The sequence below is a fragment of the Lepidochelys kempii genome, chromosome 9 (assembly GCF_965140265.1).
Source record: "Lepidochelys kempii isolate rLepKem1 chromosome 9, rLepKem1.hap2, whole genome shotgun sequence".
Taxonomy (NCBI): domain Eukaryota; kingdom Metazoa; phylum Chordata; order Testudines; family Cheloniidae; genus Lepidochelys; species Lepidochelys kempii.
Genome location: NC_133264.1, coordinates 61,679,501 through 61,700,743, shown reverse-complemented (window position 1 = coordinate 61,700,743; position 21,243 = coordinate 61,679,501). Strand labels below are relative to the sequence as shown.

The following is a 21,243-nucleotide window of genomic DNA, read 5'->3' as shown; positions in this document are numbered from 1 at the left end:
CAACGCATAGACACAAGCAAACACAGGCACTGGTACATGGGTAAATGGGAAGAGCTGGGTAATTATAGGCCTGTCAGCCTGATAGCGATCCCAAGCAAGATAACGGAGCGGCTGATGTGGGACTTGATTAATAAAGAATTCAAGGAGGGTAATATAATTAATGCCAATCAACATGGATTTATGGAAAATAGATCCTGTCAAACTAACCTGATATCTTTTTTTGATCAAAATTACAAATGTGGTTGGTAAAGGTAATAGTTAATATACTTAGACTTCTGTAAGGGATTTGATTTGGTACCACATGACATTTTGATTAAAAAACTAAAACAATATCAAATTAACTCGACACAAATTAAATGGATAAAACTTAGCTAACTGATAGGTCTCATACTGTAATTGTAAACCAGGAATCGTCATCGAGCGGGTGTGTTACAGGTAGGGTCCTGCCGAGATCAGTTCCTGGCCCTACGCTATTTAACATTGTTATTAATGCTCTGGAAGATAACATAAAATCATCCCTGATCAAATGTCCAGATGGCACAAAGATTGGGGTGGGTGATAAATAACGAAGAGGACAGGTCGCTGACACAGAGTGATCTGGATCACTTAGTAAGATGGGCAGAAGCAAACAATGTGTGTTCTAATACAGCTAAATGTAAGTTTATCTATCTAGGAACAAAGATTGTAGGTCATCTCTACGTGATGGGGGATTCTAGCCTGGGAAGCAGTGACTCTGAAAAAGATTTTGGGGGGTTGTGATGCATAATCAGCTGAACATGAGCTCCTACTGCTATGCTATGGCCAAAAGAGCAAATTCGATCCTGGGATGCATAAACAGGGGAATCCCGAGTAGGAGTGGAGAGGTTATTTTACCTCCTATTTGACAATGGTGCGACCGCTGCTGGAACCCTGTGTCCAGTTCTGGTATTGACAATTCAGATGGATATTGATAAATTGGACAGGGGTCAGAGAAAGGCCACAAGAATGATTAAGCAAATGTACCTTATGGTAATCGTCTCAAGGAGTTCAATCTATTTAGTTTAACAAAGAGAAGGTTAAAGAGTGACTTGATCACAGTCTATAAGTATTTACACAGGGAACAAATATTTAATAATGAGCTGTCCAATCTAGTGCAGAGCGGTACAACACAATCCAATGCCTGGAAGTTGAAGTTAGACAAAGTCAGACTGGAAATAAAGCATACATTTTGAATGGCAAGAGAAATTAAGCATTGAAACAATTTAACAATGGCCATGGTTGATTCTCTATGACTGGCAATTTTTAAATCAAGTTTGGATGCTTTTCTAGGAATGATTTGGGAGAAGTTCTTTGGTCTGTGTTATACAGGAGGTCAGACTAGATGAACACAATGGTCCCTTCTGGCCTTGGGATCTAGAAACCTATGAATGTCTACACAGAGGCACAGGTGCCCGCACATACACAAATACAGGCACAGGTGCAAACACACAAACACAGTCTATGTACGATACACAGCCAAACTCACAGCACAGGCATGCTTCACGCAGGTGCACACAGACACTGTCAGGTGCACACGTACGTAGGCATAGGCAGACAGTTACAGGTGCATGCGTGGAGGCACAGGCAACATCCAGGAAGGTAGTTTGGAATGGGTTTGTGAAAGGAGTAGGAGAGGGAGAGGGTACCTGAGCCCGGGCTCCAGCCCAAGCTCAGACATCTATACTGCAATTTTATAGGACCGCAGCCCAAGCTCCACAAGCCTGAGTCAGGTATTTTAGTGCAGTGTAGACGTACCCGGAGAGGTTGAGAGGAATGAAGTCAGGAGGGCACTGTAGTGCATGCCTCAGAGAGACGACGGGAGCAGAGGGATATTGGTGAGGGAGAGGAAACAGAAGACGGGAGGAATTTTTGTGAGGGGATGAAGAGGGCAGCTTTTAGGGCAGGAAGGAGGGAATAGAGGGGGAATGTGCTGTTTGAGGGAGACAGGAAGCAGTGGGGGTAGGGAATGTTTTGGAGAGAAGGAGGGACCTGGGGGACAAAAGACTGGGAATTCAGAGGGAGGAGACAGAAGGGGCTGTTGGGGAGGAGGGAGAGAGTGAGGGAGGCAGGAAAGAACAGAAGGCATAATTCGCAAAATTGTTGCTGACATTGTGCATTTGCTGCCATTTTGCAAAAAGCTCAGTTTCTGCAAAGCTAATGGCCCAGGCACCCCGGCACCACCACTTCGAATTCTTTCTTGACAAGGACTTACAGAGTGGTGTTGACCTTCCTGCGTAAGAGATAGTCAATGACATCAGGCTCTCTCTGAAACAGCCTCCTTAGGATGTCATGCTGCACCTCTGGAGACACCTGCAAGAGTCACAGAGACCGGTAAATATGGCACCTGCTCCTCTCAGAGGAAAAACAAGCAGAAACAACTAAGCCAAACACACCAGGGTTTGATGCAAGGCCTAAAGACTTGTGCTGTTTACCCACAAACACAATGCACTGACTTTAAATGGATATATTACTTCACACTTTTCCTAGCGAGTCTGAGCAGAGTTGGGCACAAGGCTGCATTGTCAGACTGGGAGATTACTCTGCAGGGATTCCTAGACAATGGGTAAAGTGTCCGGTAAAGAATTGATCACTGAACTAGTAGGACTGACCAGTGTGGTCCCGGAGCACCATGCGTCCAAACTAATTCTACTGTTGTGGTTGCACTTTCCAGCACATTTTCCTGAAGCCATGACTTCTGGGAGATTTCAAAAGGCCTTCTTGTTGCCCGTTTGGAATTGTGGGAGAAGATGTCAAACTCCCATAAGTCCATAGGATACTCCCATAAGGCCCTAACAACAGGTATAATTTCCCAGTCTTTGTCTCAAAATAAAGATGGCTCAACTTGCATGCCTTGTCACCCAGAGAGATTTCTGCTGGGGCTTTGAAAGTCATCGCCAGGTATATGTGGTTCTGCAGCATGGTGGCGGAGGAGGTTGCTGCAGGACTTGTGGAGAGCCAGAGCATGAGACCAGCAGTGAAGGGAGTTATTGTTGCAACACCATCCCCACGCCTCCCCATGGAGCAGTTTATTTTGTACGGCACTCCAGGATGGTAGTCACTGAGTGGAGCTCTGCTTAGGGATCTGCCCCTTGACCACAACTGGAGGGACTGAGCTGTGGAAGCTACCTTCCCCAGACAGGTCCTCCTGGGTGCTACTGTCATGGAAATTTGCATTTAGAGTTGGATGGAGGCTAGTAAATTCAGATCGAATTCAGCAAATAGTTTTGGGCAGTAAAACAATGGAAAACATTTTTTAAAAAGTCAAACATTTCAGTTCAGCCATTTTGAAATGAAACGTTTGGACTTACAATGTCAAAATGACATTTTGTTTAGAAATTTAACTAATTTATTTTGTAAAAACAAAAACCTGAAGAAAAAATTGTTAGCGGTCAAACAAAATAGTTTTGTTTAAACTGAAATGATTTTTTTCCCCAGTTTTCTCATTTCAGTGAGAGAAACCAAAAATAAATGCAGGTTTTGTTTGAACCAAACTGAAATATTTTCAGGATTGTTTGGTTTGGCCTCCTAAGCCAAAAAAAATATCAATTTGCTCAGCTCTAGTTGCATGGCATTACATAGAAGTAGCACAAAATCATGACATCAAGGGAGGCCAATAAAAATCTTGGAGGGGTTTAAATAACTGGGCTTCCCAATCTGTATTGCACTAGAGACTGAATTCATGTGCCCTTTCTGTGCCTGCAAAGAGACAAGCCCAGGAGTACATGATGAAGATGGGTACTATGTAGTGACACAGGCCTCAATGAATCATCACAGCAGGTTCCTGAACGTCTACATAGAGTACGAAACAAAGTGCATGAGACTAGAATTATTAAAAATGGGCTGAGACTGGAACTGTTTTCCCACAGCACAACATTAATGGGTTCTTCATCGCTGCTTCTGCCATGGCCCATGAAGCCATCCCCAGATTACGTACCTTGTGGCGCTGCAGATTCACTTATATGCACAGCTGGTGTGGGATGCTCAGTCAAGTGGAGACGGCTGAGCTGTAACAGTTCAGGGACTCATGTGGTGATTGATGCATCTTCCTATTGCATCATATGTGTTAAAACAAAGGTGAGTTGGAGTCAGGAGCCAATCACACTTGATGCAGTTGATGTGCAGCAAAAAGACAAGCCATGTCCCCTAAGACTTATTTCTAACTGGCAGAGCCTGCATTTGGCATGCAGCCCAATTAGAAACACTGTGTGCACTCGGGAACTGGGAATGGAGCATACTGATCACTGAGGTACAGGCACAAGTTACCTCCAGTTGCTATTACAGCTCATTGCTTGTTCTGTTGTTGCTGGGTTTTTTCTTATGTATTAGATGCAACCTTTTTTACATTTCCCCCTTGATTTGATGTTAAGGGGAGGAAACAGATGGGTTGGCTCATACTTTTACTATGTAGATACCTTTCCCCTGCCCAGCCTGGGCATGTTCCTGCATACCATGTTTCATCGTCTAGTCAGTGGCCGGCCTTTAGGTTGAACTGACCTTGGTTGTGCTTGGATTATTTTCTTTGGCATCCTTTCATTTGTTTGTCTTCTGCAATGTCCTCACCCTCATAATCTTGTCAATTGTAGCCAGTCCCATACCTTGATTTCACTTCCTACTCTCCTTCTAACTTCTTCATTTGTCTTAAAATTGTTCCACTTTACACCTGCCATCTTTCAGAGAACTCATCTCGACTGCCTCCAGCTTTCTGAGGTCTGTTTTATTTAATGAAGCTGCTTTCAGACCAGTGAGTAACCCTGTTAGCACACTAGGTTGATACATTTTTACTTTGGCACTCAACAGAATGTTTTCATCAATCCATAAATTTCATCAATTCAGCACATGTAGCTAAGGCACATTGCCTTTTAACTTCATTCTTGATGGAACCCTCGGCGCAGTGACCAAGCTTCCTCAATACACATAACATTCTGCTGGTTCTGTGACATCACCACTGCTGCCTTTCAACACTTTATCTATTATCCCTTTTCCCAGATACAACCACTTCACCTTCTTGGCATTTATTGTACGTCCACAAGGACTACAACAATTTTCCAAGGGAGCAAAGAGTATTATCATGAATTCAAATGTGTCTGCCAGTTGTACAATGTCATCTGGATAAGCCAAGGAGCTTAATTCTAGATCAGTGGTTCTCAAGTTTTTGTACTGGTGACCCCTTTCACATAGCAAGCCACTGAGTGCGACCCCCACATCTAAATTAAAAACACTTTTTTATATATTTAACACTATTATAAATGCTGGAGGTGAAGCAAGGTTTGGGTGGAGGCTGACGGCTCCCCACCCCCCATGTAATAACCTCACAACCCCCTCAGGGGTCCCGACCCCCAGTTTGAGAACCCCTGTCCAAAATCCTCCAGTGTCACACCCTCCAACTCATCTAACATTCTTACTGTGCAGTTAAAGAACACGATGAAAAGCAGTGGTGAATCCTTGCCCCCTTGTTTTACACCAAACTTTGACTTGAACCAGCTTCTTAATTCTTACAGCACTACAGGACTCTTTATACTTAACGTTTATAATTGTGTTGCCGGCACCCAGTGCCGAGAGGCTGAACAACAGCTGGAGTGGTTTGTTACCCGGTGTGCTACACCCAATAATTACAACGGGGTGGAGAAGCAGAAAAGTTTATTTGCAGCTGCAAAAAGGTATAGGGAGAATAAAATTTTAAATTTTGCATAACAGAGCAGGAAGTTACATAGGCTTTTATATATATATATTTTTAGCATATTTACCCAGGGACGCCAAAAGCTGTTGCCGGCACCCAGTGCCGAGAGGCTGAACAACAGCTGGAGTGGTTTGTTACCTGGTGTGCTACACCCAATAATTACAACGGGGTGGAGAAGCAGAAAAGTTTATTTGCAGCTGCAAAAAGGTACAGGGAGAATAAAATTTTAAATTCTGCATAACAGAGCAGGAAGTTACATAGGCTTTTATACATTTTTTTTTGCATACTTATTTAATAGCAAGCTGCTTTAAGTATTTATATAGCCAGCCAATTTAGTTTTTAGCTAGTTTTTTGATTTTTTGTATTATTTGTTAAATTATATATAAAGCTGCTTTATTTAGCATTGTTTTTTTATATTTTTTTTGTTTGGCCTTGCTTAGTTTCAGGCAGTTTGACTCTGCAACATACTGTTGCAAATTCTTAGCATAACTGCTGTGTGTGCCTCCAGGCGGGGGGGCCAAGGACACTTGGGCCTAGCACACAAAGCTGCTGCGAGTGCCTCCAGGCAGGGGGGGGGGGGGCAAGGACACCGGGGCCTAGTGCAAGGGGGCTTTATTAACACTTGTGGTCTTCCATCCCCTCAAGTTACCTAGTGGCCATGCCCCAGTGTTCCCAACAATTGCAATTATCTTATCTGGAACCCCATATGAATTTGCTACTTTCCATAATGCTTCCCTCCAAACCAAGTCAAATGCCTTCGTATGATTGCTGTCCTCTTCACACAGAGAGATATGTTCTGAATAGACTTTATTATACAAACCCAAACACATAGGGCTGCATGTCTTGGAGATGCCAGTTGTTTTCCCTGTCCATGTGCAGAAGTGGAATGCCTTTGGAATAGGTGTGAGTAAGCTAGAGAGCAGGCAACAGTTCTGCATGTATTATTGACCTGCATCACTGGGCGGGTGATACAAGCACATGTGCAGAAGCTAGTTGCTACAAGAGTTGTGTTGTCGTCTCCTTTTGAGCCTTTAGGTAGTTTCCGCTGACCCTGTCTGTCCTCATGGATCAGCTCTTTCTTGTTCCTGAAATAGTCCATCGTAAGTTCTTTCTTTGTGCCTGAACCTGTCCCGTCTTTCATAGATTCATAGATTCATAGATATTTAGGTCAGAAGGGACCACTATGATCATCCAGTCCGACCTCCTGCACAACGCAGGCCACAGAACTTCACCCACCACTCCTAAAAAAGACCTCACGCCTATATCTGTCTTTCAAAAGCAGTCCTGGTTTTCTCACTGCAGAGCCTGGAAATTATCTTCACCGATTTTCGTAGTTTTCGAAGAATTTAAGTCCAGAAAGGACCATTGGATCATCTAGTCTGCCTTCCTGTATATCACAGGCCATCAAATTTCACCCAAATGTGAGAGATGCCCAGGTGATCCCAGTAGGCGATTCGCACCCCATATTGCAAAGGAAAGTGGGAAAAAAAATAAGGTCCCTGTCTCTTTGACCTGGGGGGAAATTTCTTCCCAAATAGAAACCTGGCCATCAGTTTGACACTGCGCATGCGAGCAAGGCACACCAGCCAAACACTTAGAAAGAGAATTCTCTGTACCACCCTGTCTGGTGTTCCATCTGCAGCTGTGGAGAATGTTTGATGCTTTAGAGGAAGGTAAAAAAACCCAAATCCCAGAACAGATCTGGCCAATTGTGCAGGAGGGAGGGGTGTATGGAGAGAAATTCTGGGATGATTCTCTGGCCTGTGCCTGTAGGAGCTCAGACTAATGACCATAAGGGTCCCTTCTGGCCTATCTGTGAATGAGGATAGTGCAGGTCCCTCTCCCAGGGAGCTGGCACTGCTTGGCAGGGCAGTGCAATGGGGCTGAACCCTTGGCTCTGCCACTCCTCTCCCCCATCCAGGTGACTTGCTCTCAAAAAGCTGGCAAGAGGCGAGCAGTTCCTGGTCACAGGGCCTGCTCTGTGATTGGCCTTTGCATGGGCTGCAGAAGCTGAGAGGGGAGGGGAAAGAAGGAGAGGGTTCCTTGCACGACCTTCTGCCCTGCATTCCCCTGCCAGAGCCAATCACGATGTGACCCAGAATGAATCTCTACCGCACAACTCATATCAACACAAGGAACAAATCAGGTCTCTGCAGGCCAGTTACAAAGCTCCCTACTAAGAAGGCAGGCTGTGGCTGCTGCCCCACTCCACTGCCATGACAGGAGACTGCAAAGAGGAGGGGAAGATTTGGAAATGTGTTCACTGTAAATGCCTCCTTCCCTACCATGAACAAGGCTTCATAGTTCTCAATTAAACTCTGGAGCACAAGGATGATAGAAGCGCTGTTTTCCATTTCCATGGCCTGGGCACTGGGGTCTCTCTCCAGAAGCTTCTCTCTTTGCAGGAGGTTGGGGCCAAAAATTGTAGCCAAATTTGAGGCTGTCATTTTATTTCCAGGAATCTAACAACCAAACACAGAAATTAGTGTCAGATACCAACCCAGTAACACAACTCGCTCCAGGTGCTATCCCTTGCCCCATGGCTGAGGCGAAAGGAAAACTGCTGAGTACCACTTCCCAGGAGAAGAACCGGGCTGCTTCATGGCGCAGTGAGACTCTCCTTCTCCACCCTAGTCTCCACTACCCTGTGAGCAAAGACTCTATCTGCCATTGTGCTTCCACTAGATCAGCAAGCAGGCCCAGGAGAATTTTTTGAGCTGGCTTGCAGTGTCTGAAAGCTCCTTCCCTCCCACCTTATATAAGCATCAGTCCAACCTTTGTACCTGTCCCCCATGATGGGCTCAGTTGCACAGCTCAAATAATAAAGTAACAAATAACATTTCCATAGCCCATTCCATCCCACGACACTCTACAGACTATATACAAGAACAACTTCACCTGCCATTTCTGAGGTGGAACATGACAGTTGTTAAACAATACACAAGAACAGTATAGAACAGTTCAGGGCAGGGACGTAGACAATGTCATATAACATGCATTATGCTCAGTTGTAGCTGCACAAACAATTTAAGGATGCTGCAAGTAATTCATCTTGCCTACAGCCTCTAAATGGAAAATTACCTAGGATACCAGGGATACTTTCCCAGTTCTTGCATGGGATCTTTAAATGATCACAAATGGTCAGGACTTCAGTTGTGTATCTCATCTGGCACAAAGCACTTCCTGCAGCTACCTCAATGCTGTGCTGACAAGTGGCTCTGTGCTGACGCAGCAGGAAGGGTGCTCCTGCCTAGTCAACAACACCAAATGCTACTTTGGGTAGGTTTTTCTGGGAATTCTTAACCCAACCTCATTTAGCTTTCTAGATCTGCCAGGCTCATAGCACAAGGTGGTATGGCTGGAGGTACACTGAGGAGCTGGGATGGCTCAGGTTGTTTTCAGTATGAGGGAGTCCAGATTTCCATGTTTAGCTTAGAACTATCCCTGAAACTGGCTGTTTTCAAACCTCCTAGTCCTTCAGCAATGTGAACAGGACTCATGCAGAAGGACTGCAGAGTTCTGGGTGCAGAATAATTAACGAGAGTATATTATATATTACATAACAGAGTATATTGACATATATTGCCACCCAGTATATAGTGCAGGAAACCAGAGGCATCGTAGTACAAGAGTAATGCCTTTTGAGGTCATGGCATAATGTGCTAAGGATGCAGCTTACATGGGATCCAATCACAACACAAAGCCACTACTCAGAAAACATGGGAAATCCTTTTAGAACACTGTACTCTGATGCTGCAAAAACTGGAAAAGTAAGGAGGCACAGATCACTTGCAAGCAACTGCCATTGTCCTTCCTATGTCACCACCCCTACAGAAGATACATATCAGTGCAAAGCCTTATGGGTGCATGAGCATCTGAAGCCAGTACCTCTGGTCTCTCTGGACCTGTGGAATCCTGGGCATGCTGTGCCACCTTGTTCAGGAACTGCAATAGCTGGTACAGGGTGTCACTGTTACAGGGAGGCAGGAGGTACACCAGCAGCTGCAGCACGGAGAGCTGGGCCATGCGTTCCATGACTATTCAGAGAAAAATGAGCAATTCAAGTTAGACCAGCAACTGACAAGACAGCCTGAATGTTCCAGACATTTCACTCTCACGTCAGATTTCCTAAACAAGCAGCATATCCGTTGTTTACCAGTTTGGTAACAGGAACCCAGGCTTTCCCATAGACAGGTGATCCCATAACTGCCCCCTACAGGTTTTCTTGCAGCTTCCTGTTAGGGACAGGAGACTGGGCTGGATCCAGTCTGTCAATTTCTCTCTTCTTCTCTGCCTAAGAAAGCAGTCTGGGGGTGAGATCCTGAAGTTCTGAGGACCCTGTTCTCATCAGGACGATTCCTACAACACTGATTGTTAAAACTCACAGGAAGGGACAGCCGTAAGATAACTGAAAACTCATACTGACAGTGTAGTCCCTTATTGCCTCCACTAAGATTAATATGAACTGTACCATATTGTGAGCTCCCCTTTCCCCTCCACACAGCTTCAGTATCTGTGCCAGTAACAAGCATTTTTAACACCAGAAATAACCTGTCTCTCCAACTTCCCACCCATCCCTTCTATACGCCCACTTCAGCTGTGCTCCAGCCACCTCATGGCCAAGCAGCCATAGCTCCTAACATTCTGATTGATCAAGTGGGCTCATTTAAACAATCTGCATTTTAATACAGTCAAATTTCAGGCCATACAGCTAGGCACAATGTAGGTCACATGTACAGGAGGAGGGACTGTGTCCTGGAAAGTGGCGACTCTGAAAATGACTTGGGGATCATGGTGGAGAACCAACTCACCATGAGCTCCAGTGCAATGCATTGGCTAAGAGGGCTAGTGTGAATCTTAGCTTTATAAACATTGGTATGTCAAACAGGAGTAGCTCTATATGCAGCACTGGTGAGACCAATTCTGCATACTGGGTCCAGTTCTGGTATCCACCCTTCAGAGAGGATGTTGAAAAATTGGAAAGGGTTCAGAAAAGGACCACAAAAAAGATTTGAGATCTGGACAAGCCTCACAGCAAGAGACTAAAGAACCTCAATCTGTTTGGCTTATCATAGCAAAAAGTCCAGAGGCAACTTGATCATTGTCTGTAAGTAGTTACCATGGGAGAAGATTTCTAACAGAAGAGAGCTCTTCAAGCTAGCAGACAAAGGCAGAAGAAGATCCAACAGCTGGAAGCTGAAACTAGATAAATTCAGGCGAGATAAATTATTTTAACAGTTATGGCAATTAACCACTGGAACAACTTCCCTAGGGATGTGGTGTATTCTCCATCCCTTGGAGTCTTTAAATAAAGATTCATTGTCTCCTTCTAAAAAATATACTCTAGCTCAACTACCAGATATGGGCTTGATGTAGGAATCACTGGATGAATTGATTTGGCCTATGTTATGCAGGAAGTCAGACTAGATGATTGCGATGGTCCCTTTGGGCCTTAAAATGTATGCATTGATGATGTCAGTGACGTTACTTACATGCTTAAAGTTATGCATATGGTTAAAATTGTTCCTTTCTTTTTTGTTCTCTCAGCGACGCATTGTTTTGCCTTTTGCAGCTTTTTTGGTCAATAATTTTTTTCTTTTTCAACCTTTCATCCATGCCTGCGATGGTGTCTGCCTGCTCATTCCAGCCAGCTGCTGGCCTGGTGACTCAGTCTGCTTATTCTTCTACAACACTTCAAAGATTTTTAATGATGGCTTGAATTTCACCTTTTATAGACCTTAGCTCCAATAAGTGTCTTTTGCATCTTCTTTGATTTACAGGCTGTTTACTCAGGGCTAAACTCAATACTGGAGAAGACAGATACATCTTCTTGCTGCTTATTTTATCTGACATTTAAGAAGAACCTGTTGCCTTCTTTTGCCTTTTTTTCCCCTCCTCTTTTTTAAGAGGAAACATTATGCCTTATGCTGTTCTGTTGCACTTCTGATCTGGAGATCAATACTCCTCTGTTCCATTTATTCTTGAATGTAACATCTTTGTAAATAACATAGCAAGCCGGGAGAAACTGCTCTCTGTCTCTTTACAGGGCTGCCCAGTGTCACAGGATACTCATGTCTCTCCAGATCTGTCATTTACCACAGAAAATGCCATGTTTTTTTGAGCGACAGTCATCTTTTCTTCCTCCTGCTCCTTCCCAGGAGCTCTGGGGAAGGTGTACTGAGCTGCAAACCCAAAGACTATGAGTTTTAGTCTCTGCTGTGCCACTGATTGTTAGGATTTCTGTGCATTTCACAATCCTCATTAATCAAGGCTTCATGCCCCTACCTTCATTGTACAGTTATGCATTTTACATTTATTCAATAATCTGATCTTACTGAAAATCGTCTAAACCAAAAAGATTAAAAAGCTAACAAGATATTAAGATGCAGAAGGGATGAGACAGTGAGTAATAAGCAGAATATTAGAATGCCTCTATATAGGGTGGCCTCATCTGGATATTGCATGCACTATCGGGTCAGCCTATGTCCAAAAGAAGCTTGCAGAATTAAGATCAAGTGTCTTCAAAAATTCTCAGTTGAAGAGAGGCTGAAAAGATTTGGATTATTACCTTGGAAAGGAAACAAATCAAAGGGTGCATGAGAAAAGTATATAAAATAGTGACTGGTCTAGATACAGCAGGTTAGGAAATTTGCCTGTGTCACAAAACCAGACAAAGAGGACACTAATGAAAATGAAGGATGGAAAATTAAAAACCACTAAAAGGACAGACTTTTTCACACGTGATTAAGCTGCAGAACTTGCTACCACCGGAAGTCACTGAAGCCAAAATTTAACATGATTTAAAAAGGATTGAATATTTATATGGACAACAAGAATATCAAGAGTTGGCATAATTAATGTCAACGAGTTTTGGAATGAAAATTAAACCTCATGCTTCAGAGTTTACACCAATCTCTTACTATTAGGGATCAAAATGAGAGTTCAATGGGGCAGATTATCTCATATCTGCCTACTCTAGGGTCCTTACACCTTCCTCTGTAGCAGCAGGTGGTTGGCCTCTGTCAGAGACAGGATACTGGACAAGATGGATCCTAGGTCTGATCCAGTCAGGCAGTACCTATGTTGCTAAAGTAGGTAAGTTTCTAGCCTTTGTGGCTGCAACGAAAACCTGGAAAATGTGACCTGAATGTAGCCAAAAGGCTCAGAGACCAGAAGGAAAAGAAAAACCAATAGTCAGTAATGTTGAGAAATCTCCTGATTTTTAAGCCAATCTCGTGATTTTTGAGTGCTTGGGGTTGGTGATTCAGTGGAGCTGCAGGTGTCAGAGTCTGTCCAAATGGGCCCAGTATAGTCAGAGGGCCTTTGTCGCCCCAATAGCTAGGGCCCTATCTAATTCATGGTCCATTTTGGTCAATTTCACAGCCACAGGATTTTAAAAATCATAAATTTCATGATTTCAGCTATTTCAATCTGAAATTTCACTGTGTTGTAACTGTAGGGGTCCTGACCCATAGAGGAGTTGTGGGGGGCTGCAAGGTTATTGTAGGTGGGGGGTTGCGGTACTGCCACCCTTACTTCTGCGCTTCTGCTGGCGGTGACGCTGCCTTCAGAGCTGGACAGCTGGAGAGCGGCAGCTGCTGATCGGGAGCCCAGCTCTGAAGGCAGAGCCGTCGCCAGCAGAAGCGCAGAAGTAAGGGTGGCCTGGTGTGGTATTGCCGCCCGTACTTCTGCATGGCTGCCTGCAGAGCTGGGCCCTCAGTCAGCAGCCGCCGCTCTCCAGCCCCCCAGCTCTGAAGGCAGCAGCGCAGGAGTCTAGTATTGCCCCCCTTACCTCTGCGCTGCTGCTGGCTGCGCTGCCTTCAGAGCTGAGCGCCCGGCCAACAGCCACCACTCTCCGGCCACCCAGATGTAAGGGTGACAATACTGCGACCCCCCTAAAATAATCTTCTGACCTCCCCCTGCAACTCCTTTTTGGGTCAGGACCCCCAATCTGAGAAATGCTGGTCTCTGAAATCTATATAGTATAGGGTAAAAGCACACAAAAGACCAGATTTCAGGGGGGGAGACCAGATTTCACAATCCGTGACGTGTTTTTCATGGCTGTGAATTTGGTAGGGCCCTCCCAATAGCCCAAATCACATAGCTAAAGAAGGAGTCATTGCTCCACACGCTGATAACTGCAACAAAGGTTGTCTGTGGCAGGGCGGTATGGAGAAGGGACAGGATCATCCATGCTCCTGCTAAGGGTATGTCTACCTTTGCACTGGGCGGTGTGACTCCCAGCTTGCATAGACGTACCCCCGCTACTTCTGCTCAAGGTAGCAACTAAAAATAGTGTATCCACGGCGGCATGGGCAGTCGCTAGGGCTAGCCACCCTGCGTACAATCACACCTGACCACCTGGGTATGTACTTGGGCAGCTAGCCCAAGTTGTTGCCCGTCCCACCCATATCCCATATCCAAGCTCCATGTATATGTACCCTGAGTCTTCAGCTTCTATCTGCAGGGGAGTTAGCAATGATTTCCCCCCTTTTTGCTTCCTCAGTTGGAGCATATCCTCATACCGGGGCTAGTTTTACTGGCCAAGAACTTAACAAGCTTAACTAGATTATATCCCAAATATAGGGGAAAGAGGCACTTCTTTTACCACTGTAGGGAACCCCACTAAGCAGGGTCATAAGGTCATGGTGTCACCAGATACCCCCTTATATGATTGTTGTGCTAATGTGCTGCCATTATAGACCCTGGTTGAATTTGCACCAAAGAAACACCTGAGCAGCCAAATGGGTGTTAGGGGTAGGGGGGAAGTACTGAAACCAACAATCCCACCCACCCTCCCACACTTTGGAAACCATACAGGAGTCCTGGAGCTGGAAGCATCGCTGCAGCTGTTTGAGCCAGGCCCCACACCATCATAGAAGCAGGCCCCCGGGGTACAGGCTCCTGACATCTGTTACCACCCCCTCTAGACACATGTAGAGGGTCCCTCTCCCATGTGGAAGCCCCTGTGTACTTCCAGAAGGTCATGGCAGCCTTATTAGTGAGGCAGCCTGGAGAATCCCATCCCATGGAGCAAGGAATCTAGAAGCCCCAGCTGAAGTTCCCAGGGGCTTTTAGTGCTTCTAGGTTCTCCACTCCATGGCAGGGAGCCTGGAAGTGCTGGGGGCCCGAGTACAAGATAGGGAGTCCTTCAGCCAGATGCCTGGAAGCCTTGGCAACCCTGGGAGCTCAAGCTGGGACTCTCAGGACTTCTAGGTTCCCTGCTCCATGGCAGGGGACTCTTCAGGCTGCCCCCCACTCCAAGGGGTCTTAGGTGGTCCGCAACTCCCTAGGGGCAGACCAGGGCATCTCCCAGAGTTGGGGCAACCAGATGCTGAATTTTGTTTGGAATCATTTAAATGAAACATTTTGGGTTTTTCAGAACATATCTTCCAGGAATTTCTGTTCCCCAGGAAACGTAGAAATTTCTAGTTTTTGTTCTAATTTGGAACAAAAGCCGTTTTGAAATGTAGAATTTCCCACGGAATGGAAATTCTGACTTCTACCAGCTCCAATCAACATTCCCTTTACCTCAGCTCTCTCTGGGGCACACATTGCAGACAACCTGCCCCCTATAACAGGGAACCATGATCCCTAATTTCCCTATTTCCCTACAAACGCACACCCCAGTTCTGGGCACCTGCCCTATTGCTCCTCTCCCATTGCTCTGCATGGGACTGAAGCATCCGGCTGGCAGGGCGCAGCAACTGGGCATCTGGGGGTAGAAGTACTCGCACACTGATTCTCAGCTCATACTGTCACCCCGCCCTGCAGGTGAAGGATGCTGTGCACTGATCAGAACCTTTCCTCACCTTTAGTGCTGCACACAGCCTACTGCTGCGGCTACCGCAGCAAAATGGTTTTGCTTACTGCTCTGGTGACATTTCGCTCCAAGTTCAGTCATTCTGTCTTCCCTGGAAGGTTATAACCTGGCTGCAGTTATTGTCAGTCGCGTGTCTCTGGTTGCTGGGGCATTCCTCCAGCTCTGCTGCTGCACACGTACCTTCACTTCAAGCCCGTCCACATGGGGGCATGACTCTTGCGCCTCCTAAAGCCTCGCCATTCAATTTTGGCAGTGCAAGACATTGCCTTCTTCACACTGAGGATGCTCCCCAAGCCCTTCTCCCAGCCCCCAGCACAGGATGGGGACTAGGCCAATGTCAGGGTGTGACCACAGTGCTCTTGTCCTACTAGTACTCTCTGCTTCCCAGAGCCCGCAAGCAGGCCACAGGAAGCAAAGTGGTAACTACAGCAGACCTGAGGCTCCTCTAAATTACACTGGGAGTCAGGCAGGGGCTGCGGAATATGGTGTCTAAAAGTCTCCCCGTGACTGTAAGAACCTCCCTCTGCCAGAAGGCAAGGGACTCCCTGCAGCTGGCCTGACCTGCTCAGTGTACCCCAACTCACTACTGCTATAACCTGTTTCTAAAATACCATCTACATCATGCCAACAAGTCTCTAAAAGGTGTCATGTAACATGACATTGGAAAACTAATCACTTCCAGATCATTAATGTTCTTGTGGGATGTATGTATGGTCAACCCACAACAGATTACACAGCTGTGCTGCAATTAATGACTCAAATGTGTTTAAAGCAGGCAGGTCACCTCTTGATAAACAGGTTCTTTCCAGACCAAGGAATGGGGGTCCTGCTTGTATGTTTCAGAGTAGCAGCCGTGTTAGTCTGAATCCGCAAAAAGAAAAGGAGGACTTGTGGCACCTTAGAGACTAACAAATATATTTGAGCATAAGCTTTCGTGAGCTACAGCTCACTTCATCGGATGCATGCAGTGGAAAATACAGTGGGGAGATTTATATACAGAGAGAACATGAAACAATGGGTGTTACCATACACACTGTAACAAGAGTGATCAGGTAAGGTGAGCTAGCTATTATGCTTGTATGTGTCTCCCATGGAAATTGAGCAAGGTGGGACAAAAGACAAAGGAAAGCACATGTTCATTTCAGGCAAACAAAGCCAACAGGAGAGCAAGTGAAAGAAAGGCATCACTTAAGGAACTCAGGGGGGGATTGGGACTGCACCCCCAAGAAGCCTGCCTGCCTCTGGAAGCAGGGTCAATGAACTTGGAGAAAGAGACTTCTCAAAGGTTTATTGGGCTCTACCGAGAGAGGCAGAGAACGCCTATGTTATCCTCCACCCGAGGAAACAAGGAAAACCAGCACTCTGGGCAGCCTAAGAACCACTCAGCCATGGCTGGAAAGGGAAGACTGGTGAGGAAACCACTTGGAACAAAGACTGTAGCTTGCTATGCTGGGGCTGAGCAATTAGAAAGCGTATTTTTACTTCTGTTTGTTTGTAAGTCTTTTGATCTTTATCCCCCATACTTGATCTCACTTAAATCCACTCTCTTTTTAATTGAATAAATGTTTGACTTCTTACAAAGACAAGCCAGTGCTTTGATTGAACTGAAGTGACAGTCATGATAACAAGCTCCTGTTTCTGTCTCATCAAAGGAGCAGCAAACCTAATTACTTCCAGGAGAGGCCTGGACACTGCAGGGAGACTCTCTGGGGGAAATCTGAGAGTGGGGGATGTTGGAGTCACTCTGCAAACAGGAAGTGGGCAGAGGCAGTGTGACCTGTATGCATGTACACTAGCTGTTGGTATCCAAGCTGTGAGCCACTGCAGCATAGCGTTTAAAGCAGCCAGAGTTGTAGGACAGGGTGACAAAGTCATTGCTCTGGGTTGGACCCCAAAACATCACACCCCCTTTCTATTCACATGCTCCCTGCCTCAAGTGCAGGGACAAATTGAGAATCAAGCCCTGTGTCCTCTTAAATGCTTCTCTATTTGTACCTGTGTTTCTGCACTCCTGAATTCACCCATGCACTGCTTTCTCAGGCAACTCATCTCAGATCACATTATCCTGGTCTAGAGCCAGCTCCCCAGTTCCTGCACAGCCCCACAGTGCTGGAGTAAAGTTCACAAAGGTTTTTCCAGATAATCGTTATCTGCTGCTGAAACGGGATGTGCTTTGGGGGTGTAATGAAATGTCCTGGAAGCATCATTACTGTTTCCTTGACACAACTGAACGAGAGGTCTGAAAGCTTTTCTCCAGGCTTCCTGCACTTTCTGCAATGCAGCAGTTGTCAGATATAGCTCACAGGCTATCAGCCAATGGGAAGAGGTTTTTGGTAACTCGTTTTCCTGGCAACATTGCTACAGTAGGACATGGAGGAAGGGGATTGGAAAACCCCCACCTCCCCACATTCATCACTTTCATCAATATCATGCAGGCAACATCCGTACTGTATGTTTACTGCACAAAAATGCTTGGTTCCTTCAGCCATCAAAAGAGTCATGCTCATTTACCTTGCAGCCAGCACGTTACAGTTGAGATTTCCAAAGTCAGAGAGGGAAGGTGGCTGCCAAAGCCCCATTACTTCTAATGGGAAGTGGTCACCCAAATACCGTAGGTAGCTGCTGACATCTCTTTAGCTTATTGTACAGGACACCAGCAGATGTCAAGAAGCCACTGTAAGATTGCAGATCTGGTTGTGTACAAGCTGTATAGAGAGGGACTCTCACCTCCCTGCTTATAGAATCATAGAATATCAGAGTTGGAAGGGACCTCTGGAGGTCATCTAGTCCAACCCCCTGCCCAGAGCAGGACCAATCCCCAACTAAATCATCCCAGCCAGGGCTTTGTCAAGCCTGACCTTAAAAACTTCTAAGGAAGGGGATTCCACCACCTCTCTAGATAACGCATTCCAGTGTTTCACCACCCTCCTAGTGAAAAAGTTTTTCCTAATATCCAACCTAAATCTCCCCCACTGCAACTTGAGACCATCACTCCTTGTCCTAGCATCTGCTATCACTGAGATTAGTCTAGATCCATCCTCTTTGGATCCACCTTTCAGGTAGTTAAAAGCAGCTATCAAATCCCCCCCTCATTCTTCTCTTCCCTAGACTAAACAATCCCAGTTCCCTCAGCCTTTCCTCATAAGTCATGTGTTCCAGACCCCTAATCATTTTTGTTGCCCTTTGCTGGACTCTCTCCAATTTCTCCACATCCTTCTTGTAGTGTGGGGCCCAAAACTGGACACAGTACTCCAGATGAGGCCTCACCAATGTCGAATAGAGGGGAACGATCACATCCCTCAATCTGCTGGCAATGCCCCTACTTATACACCCCAAAATGCCATTGGCCTTCTTGGCTTCTCGAGGAGGTGTCTCTGCTTGGGTGCCCCCAAATTAAAATGATCTTTAGAAATGTCATACCACACTGCAAAACCATGTCTAATTTCCCACGCCTTGGTCGCATACAGCACCAGTGAATAACAGGGGGTGCTGCTAGTCAGCATTGAGGTGCATTGGCAAAGCCATATGGGAGTGGGAGGGCTGGAATGGCAGGATTGGGAAGGGCATGGGGGTTCCAGGACTAAAATAACATGATCTGGGGAGAGCTGTGGCTGTGGACTGAGGTGCCAGTGACAGAGCTGTGTGCGGGAATTTGCACAAGTGCTGTCTGAATTACAGGTGCACATGACATTATTTGTCAAGTTATGGAGTTTAAAGCCAGAAGGGACCATGAGATTGTCTAACCCAGTAGTTCTCAAGCTATTTACCATTGTGGGCCGCATATGCAGCTCTCTGTGTTATGTGGGCCACATTCACACAATATATACGCTACCTGAGTATGGCCCTGAGGCTGTCACATGGGCTGCTGCTGTGTGCTGATTGGGCCGCAAGTGGCCCATGGGCGATGGGTTGAGAACCACTGATCTAGTCTGACCTGCTCCAGCTACTCCTGTTTTGAGCCCAGGAACTAGCCTATCACTTTAATAAGCACTACATTGCTTTACAGATTTGTTCTTTACAAAAGAAAAATTCAAGTGCAGCCCTTTGTCCCCAGGCGAGTGAAGTGGGTCCTGGGGTGCTGGGATTCTGGCTACTTACAGGCTGTACTGACAAAGGCTGAGTAGAGTTCCCTGGGAATCAGGGAATCAGGCATGTCCCGGAAAAACTCTTTGAGCAGAGCTGCCACATCGTGGACGCAATGACTATCATCCAAGAAAACATCAAATCCCTGGTCGAATTCTTCCCGCAGCTTAAATAATGTGAAAAAGAAGAAAAAGGCAAGCAGCAATGAGTCACTCCTCCATCTAGCAGTCTGGGGCCCATCCCCTTGAAGGCTGGGGCATGCTTTTCCCACTGAAGTAAAGGGGATTGGAGTGTGTTCAGCTCACAGAACGATTAATAGATTTTAAGGTAAGAAGGGACCTTTATGATCATCTAGTTTGACTTCCTGCATAATTCAGGCCACAGCTGCTAGTTGGACTAGAGAATACTTTTTGGAAAGACACCCATTGTGATTTGAAGATGACAAGTGATGGAGAATCAACCACATCTCTACGGAAATTGCTCCAGTGGTTAATTACCCCATTTAAAAATGGGCACTTTTTTCTAGTCTGAATCTAATTGGCTCAATTGAATCTTGATCTGCTTTTGTCTGCTATTATTAAAGAGCCCTTTGCTGTTAGAATCTTCTCCCCATGCAGATACTTCTACACTAAGATCAAGTCAGCTTTTAACCTTCTCTTTGATACACTAAATAGATTGATCATTTTAAGTCGCTTGCTCTAAGGCAGGTTGTCCAGCCAGCAAATTATTTCTGGCTCTTTTCAGAACCCTTTCCAATTTTTTCAATGTCTTTTTTTTAAACTGTGGATACAAGAACCAGGCGGTATGTCAGTGATGATCTTACAGATGCCACATACAGAGGTAAAATCACCTCCCTGCTTCTAGTTGACATTGACTTGCTTATATATCCAAGGATCATGTTCAGCCTCTTAAGCACAAAATTGCACTGGGAAATCATGTTCAGCTGATTATCCACCAAGACCACCAAGTCCTTTCTGAGACATTGCTTTCCAGAATGTAAGCCCCCATTCTGTAAGTATGATGCACGTTCTTTGGCACTAAATGTATGACCTTGCATTTGGCTGTATTAAAACACATATTGTTCAAATGAGCCCAGTTTACCAAGCCATCCAGATCAGTCTGTACAACTGCCCTGTACCCATTTTTACCACTCCACCAATTTCTGTGTCACCTGCTAAATTTATCAGCAACAATTTTGTTTTCTTCCAGATCACTGATAAAGATATTAAATAGTATCAGGCAGAGAACAGATCCTTGCAGGACCCCACTAGTAACAGTAACTTCAAGCCACAAGTAGTAACACCCCCACTGAATGCTGATTCCCATTTACAATTACTTTCAGAGATCAGTTAACCAGTTTTTAACCTACTTAACATGGGCTGCAATGATTTTGTAGGGTACTGGGGTTTTTTTAAAACATAATTTGTGGGGCACTAAGTTAAATGCCTTACTGAAGTCTAAGTATATTGTGTGAACGCAGTTTCCCTTATCAACCAAATTTGCCATCTCATCAAAGCACAATGTTAAGTTCACTTGACAAGATCTATTTTCACAGAATCATGTTGATTGCTAAAATAACAATGCTACCATTCTTTAATTCTTTACTGGTGGCATCCTGTCTCAGCCATTCCACTGGGTTGCC

At 45.4% G+C, this 21,243-nt stretch overlaps 1 protein-coding gene across 5 annotated transcripts in view; it reads right to left on the bottom strand.

The window, feature by feature from the left end:
- The window catches only part of ARHGAP36 (Rho GTPase activating protein 36), a 78,530-nt gene that overhangs the window by 3,886 nt on the left and 53,401 nt on the right, over nt 1–21,243 (bottom strand). For 3 of the 5 annotated variants that reach the window (XM_073360668.1, XM_073360670.1, XM_073360669.1), the window contains exons 7-10: nt 19,617–19,767; nt 9,584–9,732; nt 7,981–8,157; nt 2,231–2,328 (exon numbers count right to left, since the gene is read on the bottom strand). In XM_073360668.1, coding sequence (XP_073216769.1) covers nt 2,231–2,328; nt 7,981–8,157; nt 9,584–9,732; nt 19,617–19,767 — 575 coding nt within the window. Of the gene's footprint in view, nt 1–428; nt 1,160–2,230; nt 2,329–6,291; nt 6,781–7,980; nt 8,158–9,583; nt 9,733–19,616; nt 19,768–21,243 lie in introns of those variants that run through there. The other 2 variants (XM_073360671.1, XM_073360673.1) reach the window with 2 other exon arrangements.